The sequence below is a fragment of the Rhea pennata genome, chromosome 14, assembly GCF_028389875.1.
Source record: "Rhea pennata isolate bPtePen1 chromosome 14, bPtePen1.pri, whole genome shotgun sequence".
In the NCBI taxonomy this organism is placed as follows: Eukaryota; Metazoa; Chordata; class Aves; order Rheiformes; family Rheidae; genus Rhea; species Rhea pennata.
Window position 1 is genome coordinate 15,568,578 of NC_084676.1, and position 22,538 is coordinate 15,591,115.

The 22,538-nt window shown below is 61.6% G+C and overlaps 1 protein-coding gene across 1 annotated transcript; it reads left to right on the forward strand.

The window, feature by feature from the left end:
- Window positions 1–381: 381 nt before the first annotated feature.
- Window positions 382–21,744, forward strand: LOC134147022 (uncharacterized). The gene is made up of 3 exons (XM_062587723.1): window positions 382–664; window positions 6,401–6,592; window positions 16,134–21,744. Exons 1-3 carry the CDS (start codon window positions 382–384, stop codon window positions 17,183–17,185), a joined length of 1,527 nt encoding a protein of 508 aa, XP_062443707.1. The 3' UTR covers window positions 17,186–21,744.
- Window positions 21,745–22,538: the final 794 nt, after the last annotated feature.

Here is a 22,538-nt window from a genome sequence, read left to right on the forward strand (position 1 = left end):
AAGCGTAACCCGGCCGTCTCTGCGGTACTTCTGCATTTTGAGGAGAGGAGAGGGGAGATCCATCACGCTCGGGCCTGTCCGAGGGCGGGAGCGTCCGGCACATCCTGTCGTGGCCCCGCCAGCACATCCATCACCCGCCAGCGTTTACAGCACGTCACCTGTTACACGTTCCAGACGCACAGGTTTCTCCTGCCCAGCTTTTCTCCTGCCTTTTGTTTTCTTTTTCTTTAGGCTCTTGGACACAGAGCACCTGATGGAAAAAGCCTGCTTGGACTCACAAACACCCTGGACTAGGAACACCCTGCTGCTTCCTTCTGCCTCCCCATCCTGCCAGGGAGAGCTCCTGATCCATCCGGCTCTCCTGGCACTGCTGCTGCCGCCATGGTCCCAGTCCACCTCTCAAGCCATGGGACCCTCTCCAAGCTGGCCTTGAGACATCACCTGCGCTGGTGCCAACTGGGGCTTGCCAGGGCGATGAGGGCAGAGGGGCCGCAGGACCTAGAACTTGCCCAGAGGAAGCTCCCGGCTGGTGCTGGCCCTGGTGGCTTACGGAAGGAGGCCACAATTTCTGGCCACCAAAGGGAGGTGATAATTGCTCCTGAGGTGACAATTGCTCTTGCTGCCCAGGATCTATATTGCCCGTGGAGGAAGATGATTGGGCTTGGTGAAAGGAACACAGCAGGGCCAACCCATTATCCCAGCAGAAACCCCCACTACTCTTTCCTGATTTCTTCTTGGTAGCCTTGCATGAGACAGCACCATAGGACTGGTCACAGCTGATCCAAGGGTCTTCTCCAGGCAAGGAGACTTCAGGAAGAATTGAAGCACCCACCCATCAGCCTGCCAACCCTAAAGAGCATCCAGCCCAAAGTCTTGCACTGTCCAGAAGCTGCCCTGACTATCTTGCTCTCTGGCTTGGGTGAATCAGGACTTTACAGTCTGTGGGTTAACCCCATGTGGGTGCAGGGAGGTGCAGGGTGTCATACTCTTTCTATCTCCTGTTGAGGATCAGGTTTGGTTTGCCAGGAGCCACAGTTCCGTCTTCCCTGCGAATAACCAGTTGCTGAAGCATGGGATGGCAACCAGGCCCAGGGCATCTGCCGTCCTTTGGTGATCAGCACAGACCCACTCCACTGGACCACCACTGCCTGGAAGGGACCAACACCTGCATGTGCCTTCCTGCAGCATGGCCTGCCTCTCAGCCCCGAGCCCTGCAGGTGAGCTCCCTCTGGGCCAGTGTTTCTTTGTGTCTCCAAACAGTGCCAGACCTACATGACAGTGGGGGGGGGCATGGAAAGCTTTTGAGCAAAAGTGACTCAGCAGGGGCTAGAAGGAGCCACCAAGCATGGGGCAAAGCCACAGCGGCTGCAAGGTGGAGGATCTGGTCCTCACCAAAGTGCACCAGGTCATTCCCAGTAGGAGGCAACATCCCCACCTGGGGCACTTGCCTGGGCTCCAGACTGCTGTGAGGAGGTGACCACACAAAGGCCAGCCTGGCCCTGTTCTGGCCAGTGGCACAAGGAGAGACAATCCAGCTCAGTCCTGCCCAGCCAGAGCGGTTGGGTTGGCCACCCAGCACGGTGGCCTGGCTCCAGCCACGCTCGCGGCCGCCTCCTCACACTGCCCGCGAGACGGCCGGGACGTCACCCTCAGTTCAGCCTCCCACCGGTTGTTCCCTAATTGGGCCTGTCTCCGGTGGTCAGCCCAGCCAGCGCTCCGCCTGCTTGCGATGTTATGGGCCACGAACACCCTGACATTTACATCTGCGCCTGTACCTGGCTCCTGCTGCAAAGCATTGCGCTGCCACACAAGCAGCTTCCGGAGGGGTCGCTGGACTCCTCTCCGATTGCCCTCCCCTCCCCGGCCCTTCGCGCTCCTCACCTCAGGCCATACAGGCTGCGCCCACGCTGCCCATCAACCCAGAGCAGGAGCTGGGCCTTACCAGGGCAATGAGGGCAGAGGGGCTGCAGGACCTAGAGCCTGCCCGGAGGCTCTGGGTTTGCCAGATGGCTGGTTTGGGGGGTTCCCTCGTGACCTAAGCCAGTAAATTTAGTGGGCAGCCACTAGCTGCTGAACCCTTTGGAGGAATGGCTGGATTTCATACCAGATGTTCAAAGGTGGGACACAGGCCTGCCCGTGGTGCCCTCTGAATCCCGGCTCCTTGCCGTGAGAGAGATTTGCCCCCCAGCCCTAACGCTATACGCTGCGGACCAGCTTGCAGTGATCCCTACAGCCCTCTGTGAGGAGACAGGGCTGGAAGGATTTCTCCAAGTTGTTTCCAGGACAGTGATACCCTCAGGGTCTGTGAGGAGAAAGCATCTTATTTTGGTAACTTTTGCTAGTGGGCAGGCATCCAAGTCATAGTTTCCCAGGGCAAGACATAAGGCTGAGGTAAATGGAAAGTTCTGCAGTGCTAGTGATGGCTGCAGATCGTTCTCAAGTCAGCCCTCTCCTCCCGCAGCGCTGCGTGCCTGCCACTCGCCTGCCCAGATGCAGCTTGCTGGGCAGCTGTCTGGCAGGGGGGGAGGGAGAAAAACTGGAGACGTCTGGGCCCGGTCCCTGCACAGAACCTGTGCAGCGCAGGTGCTCCTCCAGGGAGAACTTTTGCTGTTTCAGGATGTGGTGGGGCATGCTAGGGAACTGTGGCCACTGCTGGCAGAAAGACCTGGGCTGGGGAGCGAACACCTTCCTCCCCGGAGATCTCAAGACAGCCCTGGGCAGTGGACTGCTGCGGCATGGACAGGGTCCCCCAGAAGCTCCCAAGAAGTTGTCACTGTGTGAAAACTTCTAGTTGTGTGTGTCAGCCTGGGCTGGATTTGAAGGACAGAAGGTTTCCTGCCCTGTTCCCCATCCCCTGCTCACGTATGCTGCTGTTTCAGCGGTCCGTGATCAGAGCAGCGGAGGGAAGCGATTTATAAGGCAGCGCAGGCCAGTCCTGAAGGTCACCTTGAGAGCTGCTCCGGCCCGGACTAGCCCATTCATCACGCCGTCCTTCCCAGTGTAACTGAGACACCGCACGCAACGGGGGCGAGGGAGGCAGGTTCTGCCTGCGGTTGGACTGAACAACACGCGGGCTGAGAAACTCCAGCCTCTCTCCAAACAGCCTGTATCTAATGCTGTGCAGCAGATTAAAAGGCTGTAAATTTGATGTGTTTGGATATTAGCTCAGCTCGCTGGAGAGGGATTTCTGTTATCACTGCCTGGGCTCCGGCGTCTCTCAGCAAAGGCCAGAGCGCACACGCACCCCTCCATGTGCCATCAGGCAATTAGCTGAGGTGTTAATTGGGAGGCACGCTTTTGTGAGGCAGGTCTCAGATGGAGAAGCACCAGCCCAAGATCCCCCCCATGCCAGGAGGCAGCAGGGGCTACTGCAGACCCCTGACGTCGGAGGGTGAGTGCAGCCCGTCCTCGGTGCCCGGGGCTGCTGGGACCATCCGGGCCTCAGCGCCTGGCCAAGAAGGAGCCGGAGGCCAAGGACTGGGGAGAAGAGGAGGCCGGGGAGCGCTTCTGTGGCGATCCTGAAAGCGAAGCTGCCGCGTGCAAGACTCGCTGGGCAGCATCTTAGCGAGGCAGTAACGAAAACAAACTCGCTCCGAGGAATCCTGCTTTGCCCCAAATGTTTTTCTTATGGAGTTGTAATAAGACAAGAGTTGTAAAGATAGTAACCTCCTAAACATTACCTTATTAAGGCTTCTTAGAAACCACAGGGCTCGACCCCTCCGGGTCATGGAAGAGGAGTGCAGCATCCAGCGAACAAACAGAGGCTAACGTTACATTTTTCACTTCATTTAGGAAACCTGGTTTCTAATTATAGGTTTTGTTTAATGGCAGCATTTAGTTGGGCTTCATCAGCTGCCAGCCCACCAGGAGAAAGGGCTGTGTGTCTGCGCACAGGGGCCACGGGAGGCGGAGGGCTGGCCAAGGGGAAGGGGAGCCTGGCCGGCTGCAAGCCGTGGGGCTTGGGACTCAGCTGCAGATGGCTCATGCCCAGAAAAGAGCCCCCATGGTCTTGGGGACCACGGCTCTGTCCCACTAGCCAAGCAATTGCTGAGTGCATCCTCGTGCAGCACCGGAGGTGACATGAGGTGGCCTCGCTCTTCCGGCGCAGGGCATGGGGAAGGAGCCCACTCCGTCTCTGCAGAGCCCGTGCCAAGCTGATGGCAGGGCTGGCAGGAGGCCCTGTGCCAGGCATGTCCCCCCCCCCCACCCCGGGTGGAGGGTGAGGAGCAGCAGCTCAAGGCAGGGCTGTGTGTGGTCAAATCACCCAGCTTAGGGAGGGCTCAGCCCTGCTCTTTGGTGACAAGAGACACATCTGGTGGGAGCCAGCTGTTTCTGGGACGTGGTGACTCCCAAGGTTTCTCCTGCCATGGGGACACAGATGTGTGTGCATACAGACAGTGGTTTAAGCAAGCATTTTTTTCCCCAGTCTACTGCCAAGAGCTCCAGGGGATGTCCTCCTCCATGTCCTGCCACCGAGGTCCCTGCTCTGCTGGGAGAAGCTGAGCAACCCCAGGGGCTGTCTGGGCAGTGGTGGGTGCTGGCCACTGCCCACCCTCAGTCACCGACACCTGCTCGGGTCCTCGTGGCCGCCTGCACAGGGCAGGAAATCCTGCCGAGCACAAGATGGGTCCCACATGTGCCTGTTTGGTGCACACTTTGTTCACTGCTGGGAGGTGCCTGGGGGTCGAGGGAGTGTGCGCGCGCGTGTGTTGCGATACAAAGAGCCCACTCCAGTTTCCTTCTTTGCTTCCACTGCGGCTGGCACTGCAGCCACAGCCCAGATATTTTGCCTCCTCCCTTGGGTCGAACCCTCTCGCTGGTGTGACCTGTTCACACTCGTTTTGCTTTTTTCTCGCCAGCTCTAGCTGCAACTCGGCCAGGTGGGGAGCAGAGCAGGGCTGCCCCACGTGTCGCAGCGGCCGCGAGAGCGGCTGCCTCCCTCCTCTGCCCGTTTTAAGTGCTGCCATGGCTTGACCCAGCTCTGTCTTTCTTCTGCTCCATTTTTCTGTGCCTCCTTTCGCTCTAGTGGGGAGTGTGTGTCTCCACTAACTGAGCAAAACCAGACCAGCTGGTTCAGCGTGAGCTTTGCCTCATTCCTCGTGTCTTTTACCTCTTCTGCGCAAGCTGCATCAGGCACTGAGCAGCGCGCGGCTGCCCGAGAGCTGCAGAGACCGGGGCGGCGGGGTTCCCTTTCTACCCTGACACCCCGAAATAGAGACCCGTGCGGCTGCCCCAAACTGTGCCACCCTGGCAGCTGCTGGGTTTGCAAGGGCTGCGTACTCGGGGGAGGACGCCGCGGCACCGCAGGCACGTGGGGAGCTGCAGCGGGGGCCTCGCTGCCGAGGCGGCGTGATGCTGGGGCGGCGACCGCCGGCACGGGGATGCGGTGCACACCGGCACCGCTCTCGCCTCCGGGGTCGTCCGCAGCTCGCAGGCTCCGGGGAGGACCCAGCGCTGGTGCCGGCGACATCCCAGCCTGCCTGGGAGTCTGCTCCTCGGGCTGCGCCGCACCGCGGGACCTCCGCTCCGCGGCTGTCCCCTCCGCGGCCGGGGCAGCGAGGACGCAGCCGCCGAGGCTGTGCCTTCCCGCGGCGCCGGCCGGCCGGCTCTGTCCCACCAGCCCGGCGGGTCTCACGAGGCACGAGGCCTCGGGGACGGGCCCCTCGCTCCCTCCTGGAAAACGCCGGGAAGAAGCGGTCGGTGCCTCCGAGAGGCGCCGGCACGCCGAGGGGGTCTCGCAGCCCGGCCGGACGCGGCGTTGTGGGCGTCCCCGGCCCCGCTGCAGCTCACGCGCCTTCGTGCTTTTTTTTTCTTGCTTTTTTCCTTTTTCTCTCTCTCTTTTTTTTTTTTTTTTTTTTTTTTTTAGGCCAGATGGAGCTTTTCAAAGTAATGGGAATCACAAGCTACCTTCAGCCGGGCCAGAGAACATCTCCGTTTCCTTCCCCCGGCCGGCGGGCCGGGCGCCAGCGCGAGCTCCCCGCGCGGCCGGCCCCGGCGTCTCGCGCGCGGCTCCGCCGCTCTCCGCCCGGGGCCGGACACCGCCGAGGAGGAAGTCGGCTCTTGCAAACAACTTTCCCCGAGCGGAGCGCGTCGCTGGCGTTCCCAGGCTGCGGCTGGCGGCAGCCCCCGGCCCCGCTGCCTCTCCTCCTCCCCCCCGCCGGCCACCCCTCCTTCCCGCGCTCCCTCTCGCGCGCTTAATGACTTCCACATGGGCCTCTGGCATCCTGAGCCAAGCCTCCCGGCATTGTCTGAAATCTCCAAATTTAGAAGAAATATGAAAATTGTCAAGCAGCCCTTCCTTAGGGGGTAAAACCAGCGCGGGGCCGCGCGCCGGCGGGTCAAGGCGGCGGCGCCACGTGACGGCCCCCCAGCCAATGCCTCCCCTCGGCGCCCCTGACAGATGCGGCCGTCGGCGGCCTGGCCTCCTTCTTCAGCTCATATAAGGTAAAAAGAAAAAGGTTTTTCCAGATCCTCGGCGGCGTGGAAGGACTTTTCGCCGAGGACTCCCATGCCAGCTGCTTAAAAACCCCCGGCTGGCGGCGCCGGGGTCCCAGCGGCGGGTTATATTGGGAGGAGACGAGGCGCCCGGCGGGTAGGTGCTGGCGGGACGGACAGACGGACGGGACGGACGCGCGGCTGGGAGCGGGGAGGCAGAGGAGAGGGCGGGCGGGCGGCAGGGGCCGGCGCAGCCGCCCGCGATGCTCGGCCGGGGTGCCCCGAAGCCGCTCCCCGCGGTCCCCGCCGCGGCGCGGGGAGGGAGGAGGAGGAGCTGCCCCGTCGCTCCGCGCGCATCCATCGCCGGGCGGAAAAAGCTGGAAGGCGGCCGCGGCTCGGCGGGGAGCGCGGGCTCCCGCCCGCCGCGCGCCCGCTCCCGGAGGCCCGGCAGGTTTGGCCCTCCCGTGCCAGCCCCGTCCCCCTCGCCCCGGGGCCTCCCACGGGCGCCGGCTGTTCCCGGGGAATCCCGGCCTCTCCCAGGTGAGACGTTCCGCCCGGGATCGGGCTCCCGCTCCGGCTCGGTCGCTTCGGCGCGCTCGGTTGGCCTGTCCTGCTCTCTTCGAGCGCGGCGGCGCATCGGTCTGTTTTCACGAGAGGCTACTCTGATACGCACCGCCGCGCAGAGCAAAAGGCTCCGAAACGCTCCTCAAAGCAAGCTCAGGACAGCTCACGCCGGCATTTTGCTTTCGGACATTCCTGCTTCAGGGAATTTTGGTGGTTTTTTTTTTTTTTTTCCCCTCATGGAAAACTGACCTGCCACCCTTCCTCCATCCTGCCTCTCCCGGCTCCTTCCCTCCCTGCCAGCATCACCCCTGCTGCTTTTCCAGTGGGGAAACTGAGGCACAGAGCTGCCCTGTTGCCCCAAAGCGGGTCCTCTTCTCTGGTGGTGCAGGGAATCCAGCGCTTTGCTGCTGGCCAGACGTGGTGTCCCCATCCCAACGGCAGCACCCCCAGGCCTCCCCCCGGCCCCCGGCGCTGGGGCTACCCCTGCCCTCGCCCTCCCCGGCCCCTCGCTCAGAGCAGCCAGCCCGCAGCGGCGTGCCGCCGGGCAACGCCGGTGCCTCCCCACCCCGGGCCGACAGCAGAGGAGCTGATTTCCAACAAACACACAGACGCCTCCGCCAAAGATTCCCCAAGCAGTTATCAGCAGGAATTTGGGGAAGGCTGTGTCTAGACAGGCTGCAGCGCGGGGTGGCTCCTGGATGGAGTGGCATTTCCCTCCACGCTTGTCCAGAGACAGTCTGGAGATGATTAAGGGCTCTTTAGTCTTGGTCTCTCTTTCTTTTTTAGCTGAGAATCAGTCTTGTTCCTGGTCAGGGCTTTCGGAGGCTTGTTCCTCCTCACTCCTGGCAAAACCTGCCGTTGCTCGTCCCCAGCTTTGCTAGGGAATCCAGCACCTTGGTGCTCTCCTCCTCTTAGGGCTGAGCCAAGGAGAGCCAGGCCTGTCTGGGGAAACACTGAGTCCCACGGTGGCTTGTGAGAAGGGGCCTGAACTATAAATAACGCCGACAAGCGATGTGTTTTGCTCCTTGCGTGAGAGCGGTCACGTTAGCAGTGTGCATGCACACGTGTGCTGGACGCTGCTCGTTGTAGCCGTGCGTTTGCTGGCGAGATTTTGCTGTGGCAGCGTGAGACCTACGTTAGCCCCTCGGGGCCGGTGCCCGTGGGAGCTGGCGGGGTGGGAGGGCAGCAGCTCCATGCACACGTGTGTGCGTGTGCACGTTTTGGGCAACGGCGTGGCGGAGCGCGTGGCGTGCCGGCGCGGAGGGCCGAGCGCTAGGCTGGGTGTAGCCGGTACGTCGGGGCGGCGCGGCCGTGAGCGCGGGACGGGCGAGCGCGTGCGTCGTCGTGGGGCGCACGGCGTGCCGGGGTGGTGCGTGCCGGCGGCAGAGCGTGCAGCTAACGGACTGCCGGGACTGCCCAGCGCTTTGACCCGCATCGGGGAGAAGGAACAAAAACTCGCCTTTGTGAGCAAGCTGGAGTCGAATAGCAACCGATGAGGCAAGAGGCTGGAAATCTGAGCTCTGGAGCCATTTCACCATCCTTTGACCTTGGCCGGGAGCACGCACGCACACACAAAGAGAAAGAAAGCGGAGCAGATACCGCGAGGGGGGGAGGCTCCCTGCCAGGGGAGTGAAGTCAAACGCACTTCCCCGTGGCTGCAGGCCAGCGGGGACTCGGCAAACGTTCAGTCCGCCGATGCTCGGAGCCCTTTTGCCTACCCTGGGGCCGGTGCGCGCTCACGGCCTTGGTCTGGGCACTGCCTCCGCGGCATGCAGCTCAGCAGGGCCTTGCCTTTTCCAAAGTGGGGGACATGTCCAACAGCCTAGTGATTCCCAGCAGGACAGGGGTGCCCAGCCAGGTGCCGGGAGGGTGCACAGCAAAGCAGCGGGCGCCTGTTCCCGGTTTCCGCGGAGGCTGGGGCAGCCAGTGCTGCAGAGCCGAGCGGGGCAAGACTCCAGGCAGCTCTGCTCGGCCTGCTGAGAGCGAGCGTCGTCAGGGCTGAGGATTGAGCGGTGAGCCCACAGGGGCTGTGCAGGGCTACCCCTCCGTGCCGGCGAGAAGGTGGTCTCTGCAAAGCCCTGCTGGAGAGGAAGCTTGCCCCGTGCCAGGAGTCAGTCTAGGGATGGGCACACTGCCCCTGGGAATGGGCAAGCACTTCTGGAGGGCCAGAAAGCCCCTGGCACCAGGGCTGCCCCTGTGTTCGGGTGCGTGCGCGAGATCCGCGGGGGTACGAACACGCACACATGCTGCATGCGGTCTGGGCGAGCAAGGTGGGGCGAGCCTTCACTAGGCTTCTTCTGAGCTAAGACGCTGAAGCAGCAGGTGCTGAGCATCGACGCCCTTTTGTTCTGGGTCTGTGCTGTGCGGTGACCGGCGGCCCGAGCTGCAGGAGCCAGGCCATCTGCAGCGAGTTGGTGTGCTGGCATGGCTCTCCAGGGTATTGCCAGCTCTTCACAGCATCCGTTCCTCTGCAGTGCCGGCCAGTGATGCCATCTCCCATAGTAATTTGCCTCCTGTGGATCTCAGGAGAGTTTAAACCCTGGCCGAGTGGCCAAGCTAGCCCTGAGATGTAGCGCGTTAGCTCTGTGCAAGCCGTTTTCCCAGGGGCAGCATGCCATCAGGATGAGCCGGGACGGCCTGGAAAGCTCGCGGCTCCCACCCTGAGGTGGCCAGGTCCACAGGTGCCAGCCCTCAGTGTGCAGCCCAGCAAGACCTTCACCCTGTGATTGCTGGGAGGGAGCTCATCTCCCCCGGCTCCGTGGGAACATCTCCCTGTCGTGGTGGGTGACATAGAGCTGCCAGGTAATGGATGGGCGCTGCCTCTTTCCCCCCCAGCTGAGCTCAGTCTGAAGGTGAGCGAGCAGCTCCCCCTAAACAAGACCACTGTGGTGCCCGGGACCCGGGGACTGGTGCTCCAGGGCACTGCCCCTTGTGCATTTTAGATGCTTTTTTTTGGCCAACAGGTCACCCTGGTGCTCAGTAGCGGACCCACTTACTGATTCTCAGCCTCCACTGGGTGGACAGGGACGTATCTTTTTCTCTTCCAACTTGGACTTCTCAGCTGAGCTCCCTCACCACAGATTTCTCCTTCCTTTATTTTTCCCCTTTCATCTTCTTTTAAAAAGTTTTTATTATTCCCCTTTTCAAGTCTCCATGTCTTGAGGGAGCACCGCCGCACCTGGGTACGGGGCTGCATCCCGGCTGCCCCTGCACATGCCGGGGGCTCACACGCATCTCCACTGGGGTGAGGAGCTGCTCTTCCTCCCTGGAGATGGCTTCCTCCCCGGCTGGCACAGCCCTCCAATCTTTGTCCATCGATGGGCTGGCCCCGCTTGGTGCTCTCATACCCCGCTGCAAAGGGAGGGGGGGGTCCCTGACCGCTCACTGGCTGTGCATGAGTGTGCATGGTGCCTGGGGCTTCTTCTCCTCCATCCGTGGCTGGTGAGCTGTAGGTCCAGCTCTGGTCTCAGCAAACATGGTATGGCGGGAGGGAGGGGGGGGGATTTGCCTTTTCTGCGGTGGCCCAGGCCTCTCTCGCACCGGAGCATGCGGGACCGGGAGCCGTGCAGAGGCTGTGCTCCCTCTGCCAGCCCGGTCTGCTCTGCGGGAGAGCTGAGCTCCTCTGGCTCGGCAGGGAAACTGCACTGCAGAGGCCACCACCTCAAAGGCAGAGACTCCCAAATACCAGTCGCAATTTCAATTTTCTGCTAGATCTTTTCCTACCTCCGATCTCCTGCTTGCTGGGAGCCTGAACCATCTGGGACATTTTCTTTGTTTGCTTTACACTGGCAATGGGCTGGAGGCTGCCTGGCTCGGCTCAGCAGGCACCCGGCAAGGCTGGGAAAGCAACCCGCTCTGGGAAAGCCAAGCCTGGGGCCTGCAGGGGAAGTGATTTACTAACTGGATGCCTCTCATGTCCAGGATATGCTACACACACATACACACAGGCGCACACACACATTCCCCCTCTCCCTTGCTTGAGCAGAGATAAGATGATGAAGCCTTGATAAGCAGCCAAGAGCACTGGCAGTTTAATGAGCTCCAGCCACACCAAGGCTTTGCCTCTTTGCAAGGGAATTTGGACTGCAGTTCGCAATGTCCCTTCCTTGCTGCTACCTGCCCAGGGCTTGCTCCGGGCGTTTTGCTTGCCTTGAGCGAGGCCTTGCAGTACCAGAGATGCAGGGGAGCATCTTCTTTGCCCCCCGGCCTGCTCCTTCTGCCTGGCTTAGCAAGGAGCTGTGGAAGGAGAAGGATGAGGAGCAGAGCCCAGCAACCCGGGAGACAAGGTGCTCGACTCAGCAGCTCCGCTCCCACCCAGCCCCATCTGAGAACGGTCTCCAAAGGGACTTTTTCCTGCTCTGTCCACTTCAGTGTTGCTCTGAAGCCTCGCATTCCCGCCAGCCCTTCCCATCAGCAGGATGGAGGCAGGCGGTGGAGCCAGTGACGTGGCTACTTCTCCCGCTGGGAGCTCACCCCTGCACCATTTCCTCCAGATCGGGAACGTGACGTGGAAACAGAGCCGGAGGGCTGCTCCCAGGGCCTGCTCCCACGCTCCGGGCGCCCCGGAGGCCGGAGCCTGGGGACGCCAGGCGTCAGCCCGCGCCTGGGAGCTCGCCTTTCCCCGGCGCTCCGCTCCCCAAAACCGCTCCGCTCCCCCTCCGGTCTCTGCACCAGCACAGGGGAGGCTGGACTTGAGCACATGGGGCCAGGGATGAGGAGGGAGGCCAGGAGGAGAGGAGAAGGCCCTTGGGGCTGTGCTCTGCCGGTTATAGGGAGAGAAGGGAACAAGATGATAAGGATTGGGGGAAGATGGTGGCCGGGCTGAGCAGCACGGGGAAGAGCCGAGGCTGTGGGAAAGGCGATGCACTCGCGGAGAGATCTGGTTGCTGAGGTTCTCGGCTCCTTCTTAGCTGTGCTTCTACCAGCAGTTTCTACCTAGATGAATGCAGCCATGAATCGTTTCTCTCCCTTCCCATCCCTCCAGAGGCTCTTTCCTCTCCACCGAGGTGTGTATCGGCATTGCTGGGGTTTGCAGGCCCTCTCCACCAGTGGCCAGCGCTAGCAGGTTGGCAGAAGCCTTGCATGGCAGCCTGGCACTCGGCACAGGACAGTACTGCTGGAAAGGGGGTAGTAGGGGATTTTTCCCACTGGCAAGGGTTAACATGGGGATACAACATGGACCTGTCCCCTCCTGCTCTAGTGTCAAAAAAGGAGGAGATGCCAGTTTGCATTTGCAGCCTGGAGACAGTAGAGGCCTTGGCAGATGCTGCTTACAGCTCGCACCTCCGTGGGCTCTTTCCTGCTGTCCTCATCATGCCACCATCTGAGCCTTGACTGGGACTGGGGAGAAGGCCTGGTTCTCAGGCAGAGACACCAAATTTGGCTATTTCTTCCTCAGTCTGGCAATGGGAGACAGCCTGTGTGCCTGCGGGAAGGAGCACAAAGCAGATGCGTGCTCTCCCCTCTGCACCCATCCCCTACTCTAAGACTCAGAAAAGCCCCCCCAAACCTGCTCCTTTGTTCTTGGCATTATAATTTATCCCAGCAAAACCCACAGAGAAAGAGCAGCATCCCCCTGGGCCCCCTTGGCTCGCCCCCAGCATGGGAGATCTGGGCCGCACAGTCTCCAAATCTGCCTTTTTGACCATAAAAGGGCAGGCATGTTGCAGCCATGGCGGGAGGATGGGAAAGGAAAGGCAGAGCTATTTATAGCTGAGCATCAGGACCTCAGCCTGAACTCAGGGTTAATCAGCCTGTGACCAGATTAGGATCTCCCTTGGCCCCTCCATTTTCTCATAAACCTATGATTTAAAACCAGTGCTTGCAAGGGAAGGAGGGAGGAGGCACCTCTCATCCGCAAGGCCACCAGGGCCCATGGGGGGATGGGATGGTGATCCCAAAGAGAGATGGCAGGAAGAGCAATGGAGAGCTTCTACTGCAGCCGTGGCAGGTCCTGCTGAGGTTGGGTCTCCTCGCGGATGGTCAAGGAGCTGGTGTTGCAGAGCGATGAAGTGCAGCACGTCTGTGTGCTTGGTGTGGCACGTGACCCCGTCTGGCTCTGTCCCTCTGCAGATCAGAGAGCAGAGTCAAGCAAAGGCCAGCTTCGGGCACTGTGTCCCCCTTCGGTTGGGATTAGGGTTAGGCCCCGTTTCCTAGCTGCCCTCTGAGCTCTGGCTGCGTCCAGAGCATTCCCTTGATGATGAGGATGATCTCAATGGGAAAGTCTCCAAGCTGCTGCTCAGGGCTCCCCAAGAGAACAGTTGTGTGCAGGAAAAAAACAGCAGGCAGTAGAAGCTGTCCGGAGTCAGTCTGGCAGGACCATGGCTCAAATTCCTATAGTGCAAGGTGAGATCCGGGCCCCATCAGTGAGAGCGTATCCCTTCAGCTTCTCCAGCTTGGTGAGGGATACCTGAGTGCCAGCAAGGCCCGCAGGTGGTATTGCCTTGTCTGATGTTCATCAACCAGTTGCAGATTGCACTGGGACTCCTGGTATAGGTGACGGCCAAGGCTAGACCCCAGGGAGCAGGTGGCCCACGTGGGGCATCCCAGGGTGGAACGGCTTGACTAGAGGTAGGGACTGAGGCCTGATGGCCAGTGGAGATCAGACACTTGGCATTTTGTGGCTACGAAGAGGAGAAATGGGGTGCTTACACAGCGGTTCTGGGCACCAGGGTCTCCCAGAGCCTCCTGTCCTCCCGCAGAGACCGGGACAGGCACGAACCACTTATGGCAAAACTGTTTTGTCAAGAGATTTTCAGCTTCCCTCAAAAGAAAGCAAATCTTGAAGCAATATTTTTATTTTGGCCCTTACTGCTCATGAAACCGGACTGAGGAATTTCAAGGAGGAAACAAATCCCAACTGTTATTGAAAAAAGACATTTCCTGAAGAAGCGCCCTTTCTGGCGAGGGGAAAGGGCGCTGTGTTGTAACCGCGGGGAAGGTTCGAGCGTGGCGCTGGGGGTATGCTCTGACTCACCCCCCTCCCCTCCGCCGCGGAGGGAGGCAGCTCGCGTCCAGGCGGCGGTTAACTCTCCTCGGCTCCGCTCCGCGCAACCCCTCAGAGCGCCCAAGCCCTGCGGCGGGGCGGCCCAGCGCTTCCCGGCGCGGAGGCGGGCGAGCGCGCCGCTCCGCACGGCGGCCGCGCTCCAGCCGCGGGCAGCCGCTGAGCAAAGCCCCGCGGCCGAAAGCCGGGGGGGAGCCGGGCCGTGGAGGGGAGCCAGCTGCTCAAGGGCTTTGAAGCGAAGGTCGGAGACGAGCACCAGGTAGGGCGGCGAGGGCAGGGGCGGGCAGCCGCGGCGCGAGGAGCGGGGGACCTCGCCCTGGGGTGAGTGCCCCGCGCTGGGCACCGCAGCCGTACCCGCCGGAGAGCACTTAGCAGCCGGGGATGCGGCGACTGCTGGCGGGGACATGAGTGCAGCCATTTTTTTATGATGATTTCTTTTTCTGAAGCCATATGGGCACTCTCCCGCCCACATGAGCCAGGGAACAGGCAGGGGCCAGTAGAAGTAATATGCACATGGCCATCGCAAGCATGACCTAAGCAAGGCAAGGTTGTAAATCTCATCCTGGGAGGTAGCACTGTGTGGACTACAGGAAAACTGGGAAAGGTCCCTTGAGTTTTCTCAGATGTCCACAGCCCCTCAGAGCCATCTGGTGTGTAAGGACCTGCTGGGTCCTGCAACCCCAGCAGCCAAGGGATGGGGCTCATTGCAGGGATGATGCTGAGGGGTCCCAGGAGTGGGTGTCCCCTGGGGAGGCTATGGATACACATTCCTGGTGGAGCCAAGCATCTCGCTTTGCAGTTCATTGGGGAGAAGGCTGAGCCCTGGGAGAGCACCACATCCTGGGGACACAGCTGTCCCATGGACTCCAAAACATATGATGATGGGGAGAAGGGGGTGGCAGCCACAGATGCACAGTGTGGGGGTGCAAGCCTCATATCTTTGGGAAACCGGGCCAAAAAGGAGTAGAGACAAGGGGGAAAGAGCAGGTCTTGCAGCGCTGGGAGTGGGATGCTGCGCAGGAGGATGGAGGCAAGGAGCACCCGTGGTGCCTCCCTTCCTTTGATGTTTCGCCCTCAGGCGCCGGCAGCCAGGTGAGAGGGAGCATTCCCAGGAGAAGGTCGCGCTCTGTCGGATGTGTGGCCCAACACATTCCTCAAGTGTTTCATGGCATTTCTCCCTTTGCAGAAGGTGAAGGGAGATGTCTGTTCTGGGTGTTTATTATAGGGTTTCTTGTGAGCACAGAGTTGCTGGCATTGCTCAGGGGACTTGTGCCCCCAGGGGTGCCCGTTTGGGTGTCCCCACCATGCTGTGCAGCTACCGCACCCAGTCATTGACACATCGGCCATTCCCGGGGCGGAGAAGTGTCTGCAGCATGGTGCTGCTCTGTGCACAGCTGCCCAGGACCCATCAGGCAGGGCTGTCCTGGCTCCATCCTCAGCCTCAGCTCCCGAGGGCTTCGGGAGTGCGCCTGCTCCAAGCTGTGCCAATGCTCTGCACGCCCTCCACAGGCCTCCCCACATTCACTGGGCTTTTAGGGGAGACCCTGAGGTGCTCAGAGCCAGAGCAAAGGTGCTGCTCCAGCTATGCCGAGGGCCTGGAAGGACCCAGGGTGCTGGGCTCAGTGGTGGGTGTGCTTTGTCCCGTTAAGGATGGCCAGTGTTGCAGACTGAAGCAGCAAAGGGGCCCTGGAGAGCCCCTGGGTGATGCAGGGACAGTGACAGGGTGTCCTCACCCCGGGATGTTGGGCCGTGCTGTCCCGGTGGGGCAGCACGGCGCTGTGCACCCCTGTGTCCTGCCACCAGCTCTGCTCGGGGGAGGCTCGTACCCTCCCTGCCGCAGGACGTGATGTGTACCAGGTGCAGAGCTCAGGGCTCCTGACCCTGTTTTTTTCTCTTAATGCCAGACCTAGGTCCCTTTGCAGCTTCCACTGCCAGGGTCCTGCACTCGAGCCCCACAGCATGGCTGGGGCTGCCCTCAGTCCTCCTTTGGGGTCCTTGCGGGTTCACAGGGGAGCTGCCTAGGAAGAGACCTGCGAGCTCGCTGCCCGGGCAGCCCCTCCGCTCACACAGCCCGCGGGCACTTGCAACCAACCCGAACTGCTGTGCTGACAGCCATCCTCTGTCCTTGCAGGCTGGGTCGTGGGAGCAACGGGAACATCGTCGCTGGAGGCAGCCGGGAGCACACCAGGGCTGTACAGCTCCAGAAACATGGCCAGCAGCAAGACATGGGCAGAGCCCATGTGCCAGCACTGCATCGGTGCGGGCACCCCCATGTGCCTTTTCTCTGGGCACCGGCAGCCACACACACACTCGCGGCGCCTGCTGTGCTGGGCAGCCTGGGCAGGGCTGAGGCACCCACGACCCAGCCGCTGGAAAGAGGCTGGGCACTTCCCAGGAGATGCCCCAGCCGAGCCATCCCGCGTGGAGGAGGCTGCTGCCAGCTCTGCTCGCCGGGTGTGCGCGGACACTCCTCTGGGCGCTGCTGCGGGGCCGGCTGCGAGGGACGGAGCTTGGCTCTGCAAAGGTTTGGGGCGGCTGCAGGGCAGAGTGGCCCTGCGGGCTGCCGTGTCCCACCAGCATCCCTTTGCTCCGGTTTCCTGTAGCTCCTTTCCACACTTGGCTGGGGCTGGCGGCTGGCTGGCCCGGCCGGGGCTGGCCCGGGCTGGGCTGGGAGATAAGCCCGCGCCGCCGAAGGCTTTTCCCAGACCGCACTCCGGGGTGACTCACGTCGCGGCCAGGCACAGCCGTCTGCGCCCTGCCGAGCCAGCCCAGCCCTCCGGAGACGCTGGCCGAGGGTTTCTCCGGTGCGGGGGCTCTGGCCCAGCCGGGGCCGAGGCGTGGTGCACACGTAGGAGAGCACCCAGCAGGCTGTCGGCTGCTCTCGCAAGTGCTCTGGGTGAGGGCTGCCCAGAGCCGTTTCCTTACGAGCTGCCCTGGAGCTTGGGGCACCAGCAGGCTCCTTTTCCCTCCTTCTCTTCCTTCCCAAGTGATGGGGACCAGGGGAGCAGAGGGCCAGGCGGCGCGGCGGAGAGCCCCGGCACGGATGCGTGTTGGGGTTGTTTCTGTTGGGGTTGGCGTCCCAGCTGGGCTCACGCTGCTCCCAGGCGGCCCGGGGGGGGCAGCGTGCCGGATGGAGGGACTGCAGCCCGGAGACATGCCATCTGCTTCTCGTCAGGTTGTTAGGAGCGCCGAGGCTGCCGGGGCCCGGCAGCAGGACGTTGTTATGATAGATGGTCTGTTTATCACGTTTCGGCTCTGCTCAGGATGTTAGTGCTTGCCTGCAAAAGACATTTCTGGGCTCAGTCTCTCCCTCCCTCCTCCACCTTCCTCCGGCTCCCCCTAGGAGCCCGCTCCTGCTCCCGCGGTTCTGCCGGGGCTGCAGCCTCTGGGGCTGCCAGTGCAGGAGGAGGAGGACGTCCTCCCTGCGGCACCCGGCCATGCCACTGGAAGGGCTCGGCTCAGCTCTGCCGCCCCGGGGAGCAGATCCAGCCAGTGTCCGAGCTGCAGGAGCTCAGGCTGGCTCCAAGCTGGGCCTGAAGCCTTCCTGCAGGTGTTGTCCAGCTGCGGGCTCTCCCCTGCACCAACCCAGGCTCAGCAGGGACCACAGGGACTTTCCATCAGCTCTTAACCCCCTGGAGCCTGAGCTGGGGGGATGCCAGTGCTGGGAGCAGCCGCCCGGCCATGGGAAGAGGTGGAGGGCAGGGAGTGATGCACTGCTTGAGATCCACATCTCCCACCCCATGGAGGTGTCCTGGCCCTGCTGAGCATGAGTCCTGGGTCCCAGGGCCATCACAGCACCGCGGGGGCAGTGTTTCCACGCTTCGGCATCCCACTGGCGCTCAAGCTGAGGCCCGAGTCCCTTGGCCATGAGAAACACCAGCTGCCAATGTGCCTGGGGCCAGGCTTTCTCCTACCGTGGGGGTGGCGGTGGTTCTCTCAGCCAACGCTCTGCCCTATGCTCCCATACCACTGGCAGGGTCCCCGCTTCTGCAGCCCCTGGACAGCCCTGCTTTCCATGAAACCAGACCCTGTGCTATCATACAAAGGAAGGGTGAAGCAAGGGAGGGCACCCAGGTTTTCCTCTCTGCCCATCCGGCTCCCCATCTCACTTTGTCACCCATCTCTCGTGCAGGCCCTCTCTTTCTCGCCCAGCTCTGTCCATATCCCAGACTCTCTACCAGGCTATTCGGGACAGAAACCCATGGGCCAGTCCCTGCTGAGCTGGTGGCCGTGCTGAGCAGTGAAGCCCAGGTCTGCCCTATGCCAGGACAGTGCCACACAGACTTCCTGGCCCAGTCCATGCCTGCCTGCACTGCAGAGGACACGAACATGCTGCTCCTAAAAGGGACCTCTTGTCTACACCCCAGCAGGGCAGCCAGACCCGCAGCCATGCCGTGGCACAACCCCATAGCCCTAGCTGTGCACTGGCGCACGCACACCACGTAAAACCATCCCTAAGCACAGCCTAGGACATACACACCACAGCCCTGCTCATCAGTGCCCACACACAAGCGTGCGAGGGGCGAGATGCCACCAGTCAGAGGTCTGCTGAGTCCGGATGTCTGTCTCTGCCAAGGTGAAGCTGGCATCTGCAAGCCTCTCCATGAGCCCTCGCCCGGTGCCCCGGGCCACCCACGTGCTGCTGGCCTCAGCAAGAAGGCAAGAGCAGCCATGCACTCCTCCATGTCTCCCAGCCCAAGGTGCAGTGCTGCATCTCTGGTCAATTGGGAGTCTGAGATGAAGCACTGTAGCTCGGGAAGGGAGGAACTCTGCACCATGGGGCAGCCCTGTCAGGAGTCCCGGGAGCTGTTGGGGGGGGCACAACACATCATGCCCCATGAGGGAGACAGATGCAAACAAAGCACATGAGGCCGGGCAGCAAGACTGGAAGCCAATGCAGCAGCACATGCTAGTGGAGGCCAGGGCTCAGGGGGCATTTCTAAGGGCATCGATTAGCCAGGAGACCCTTTGGTTAGGGGTCTACCTCCTTCTTCCTGCCAATCTCTAGTTGGGCTCTTCCAGCCACACTCATGTTTTGGACTTCCCCCTGCAATCTACAGGTGGACAAACAACAGAGCACTGAGAAGGAAGCCTGAAGATTACCAGCAGGTCCCGAGGGCATCCTACTGCAGGAGGTAACTCTCGTGAGCCAGAGTTACCAAGTCCCAGCTATGGGGCAGGGATCGCCCCATAGCTTTGTGTTGCACAGAGGGGAAAAGGAGGGATTAGCTGGGAGGTGCAGGGTGGAAAGAGGTTCCTCCGTGCAACAAAGTCCTCTTTGTCAGCTCAAGTCCCACCACCAGAGGTGGGGGGGAGGATCACCACCAAGTATGTACAAGGTGCATGGAAATATGGGAGCTTTATGTGGCAAGGTTCTCCGAGGGGACAACAGGGACAAGGCAGCAGCATCTCTCCACCAGTCATCCAGAGACTTGGGTGGAGGAAAGGATGCTTTGGACTGGAGCTGGTGGAGAGCCAAGGTCGCCGTGTCCTCAGGGTCCAGTTTTCCCAGGAATCCCTTAGGCACTATGTTGGGGATTCCTGGAAATACTGTTCTTGGGGCCACGGCTCGGCAGCCGGAGATAGTCTGTCCCTCAAGGGGAACCAGAACCTTCAGAAGCATCACAGACCAAGGTATGGCACCATTTCTGTGCATTTCTAGGGGCTGAGAGAGATAGTGGGAGCCCTCTGACCCTTGGTTACCTCAAATGTGGGGAGCTGCACAGTCTGACCCAGAGCGCTCCAGCTCCCCAGACCCAGGGATGACAGATATCCCCCCCCCCCCCAGGACCATAGATCATTACAGGAGGACATGGCTGGCAGATGGCCTTTTGCTTTGCCTCTGCCCTTTGCTGCCCTCCAGGAGGAGCAGCTCTCCCCTGGGGTCCTGTGCACATCACTTAGCCACCGTTGTGTCAATAAAGGTCTAGATTCAGGAGTAAATCTGTCCTGGCCATTTCTTTGGGGCTGGGAGCAGGGCAGGAGTGACAGCACTGCTGCACCATGAGCACGGGGCTGTGCTGAGACATTTGGTACATCATCCCTGTTGCTGCTCAGCAACACAACCTGTTCTGGGCAGCCCCCACCTTGGCCAGGAGCTGAGATCTCTCCTGAGACCATAGGGCTCTGCAGCCTGTCCTGGGCACTTGGCATCTGCCCAGCATTAAACAAATCCTTCAGTAACACCAGCATCTTGGCTCACGCCTGGCCAAGGCTGAGCACTGAGCACCAGGAGAGCCCCAGCCTGCAAAGCCCCCTCTGACTCTGGGCTCTCTCCATTGGGCAACTGTGGCATCCCCCCAGCACCGAGGCTGCAGCCCCTAAGTTGGCTGAGCCCCCTGGCTTGGCTGAGCCCCCCAGGCTTGGAGCACAAAAAAGAAGGGAAGCTCCTGGGACTGCAGGAGTAGGGAGCAGACCTGGGGGGACATCCCGCATGTTGGTTCATCGGCAAGGTGTACGTGGAGGATGTGTCCTCTCTAGACACCTGCCACCTTTCCACCACCTCTTCCCTCCACACTGGCATCAGGAGGCCCTGAGCAGGTGCTGCTCTGCTCCTCCAGGCTGCAAGGCTGCACCTCGGTCCCCAGCCCCAACTGTCCCGTTCGGCCGAGCAGATGTACCCCTGGCAGGGGCTGCCCTCTGCCCTGGGCTGTGCTCAGGAGGAGCAAGGAGAGGGCGGTTAAACTACCACAGTGCCTGCTCTGCCCCACGGCCTGCACACGGCCCACAGCTGTATAGGATTTGGGAGGGGATGGAGGTGCAGGACAGAGGTGCAGGATGGAGACAGGCCCAGTTTGGGGGTGCTGTTTGGGGGTTCAGGATGGAGGCAGGCACAGGTTGGAGGCGCAGGTTGGAGACGCAGGATGAGGCAGGCACAGGTTGGAGGCGCAGGTTGGGGGTTCAGGATGGAGGTAGGTGCAGGTTGGAGGCCCAGTTTGGAGGTGCAGTTTGGGGGTTCAGGATAGAGGTAGGTGCAGGTTGGAGGCGCAGTTTGGGGGTGCGGGCTGAAGCAGGCGCAGTTCGGAGGCGCAGGCCGGCGGCGCGGTGGCCGGCCGGGCAGACGGCAGGTGGCAGTGCTGCCTAGCCCGCAGCAGGCAGGGCCGCACTGCCCACCCCTGCCAGCCCCCGGGGGGGGGGGGGAGGAGGAGACCAGGGCCACCGGGGACCCCCGAGCAGCACCACGTGCATCTCCACAGCCACACCGCCGCCGAGCTCGGGGAGGCCGGGCTGGGCACCTTCACCGGCTGCCCCGGGACGGACGAGCCCACCCCCGTGGTCACGAGCATCCCACGGTGCCGGGCTCCCGGGACCGCCGAGGCAGGCTGGAAACGCCCGGGCCGGGATGGCAACCTCCAAATCGCGAATGCGGCTGGCAGAGGAAACCTGGGCGGGCGAGGAAACCCCGCTCGGAGCAGCCGCTCCGAAACCCCAGCGCGCGCTGCCGCGGGCGGGCGGGAAACGGCGGCTCTCGCCAGGGCTGTCGAAAGTTCTTCCTGCCCAGAACAGCGAGGAAAAGTGGAAATCGCAAAACCTTTTTGGAAATGACAGGCCAAAAATCCCCTGCAAGAGCAGTTCTGGTCTGGGGTGAGTCCAGCTGCTCCGTTTCAACCATTTCCAGGTGGTTTGTTTTGATTTTGATTGTTGGGGGGGGGTATTACATGACATCCAGTTGCGGAACGGAAAGCTGTTTCTCACACACACACAAATTAAAAAAATACGGCACTTAGTTCAGGAAATGCCAACCCAGAGTGTTTTGATTGTTTTCTTCTTTATTTTTCCCCCTTTTTTTCAGCCAGAAAACTCATCAAAGCTGACCCTGTCCATAAGAGACACTTGGGTTGGACAAAATTGGCAACATTTTGCCAAAAAGACCTATTTAATTGAAGAATCCCTGACCTGCCCCCAGCCTGCCAGTAAAACAGCTGCCCCAGCAACCGCGGAGCAACAACTGCCTCCTCCTGGTTAATAAAACAGGGTTGGGTTTTGTCTCCCCACGTTTCACTAACAGCTTTCATCCCGGGCTGTTGCAAAGTCTGCCTGGGTTACAGCACCATTAAATTGCAGCTGCCTCCGGGGCGGAGAGCAGAAACCGGGCGATCAGCAGAAGGCGGCAGGGGGTGACGGGCGGGCCCCCCGGCGCGCGCAGCCTGCCTGCCTCTCCCAGCAGCTCTGGGCACGCAGCCTGCAGCTCTGACCCGCTTTCCTGCTAGGGAAACTGAGGCAGAGCTCACCAATCTGTCCCTTGCCGCAAGAACTGGGCCGTGCCCACAACACCCGCCCTGTCCCGGCCTCGGAAAAGCTCTGCTTCCCATGGGAAAATGCTCTGGAGCTTGGCTCTCCGATGAGCTGCCGGGGGAGCACCCTACCCTGCCCCGTGGCCAAGGCCGTTCTCGGGGGCTCTGCAGCGCCCGGGCCGGGCTGGCCCGCCGGCGCGGCGCGGGAGAGGCGGGACGCGGCCGAGCCAGCTCGGCCCGCCGGGGAAGGCCGCTTTGCCCAGGCTTGCGGGCGGCTGCGTTTATTTCTCCCTCAGCCCTCG

Bases quoted from the DNA above. Each gene is read 5' to 3' on its own strand.
- LOC134147022 (XM_062587723.1), top strand. From the start codon at position 382: ATGGTCCCAGTCCACCTCTCAAGCCATGGGACCCTCTCCAAGCTGGCC. The intron at 665-6,400 runs GTGAAAGGAACA...CGCCCCTGACAG, and splicing joins GAGGAAGATGATTGGGCTTG to ATGCGGCCGTCGGCGGCCTG. The intron at 6,593-16,133 runs GTAGGTGCTGGC...CTGTCCTTGCAG, and splicing joins GGAGACGAGGCGCCCGGCGG to GCTGGGTCGTGGGAGCAACG.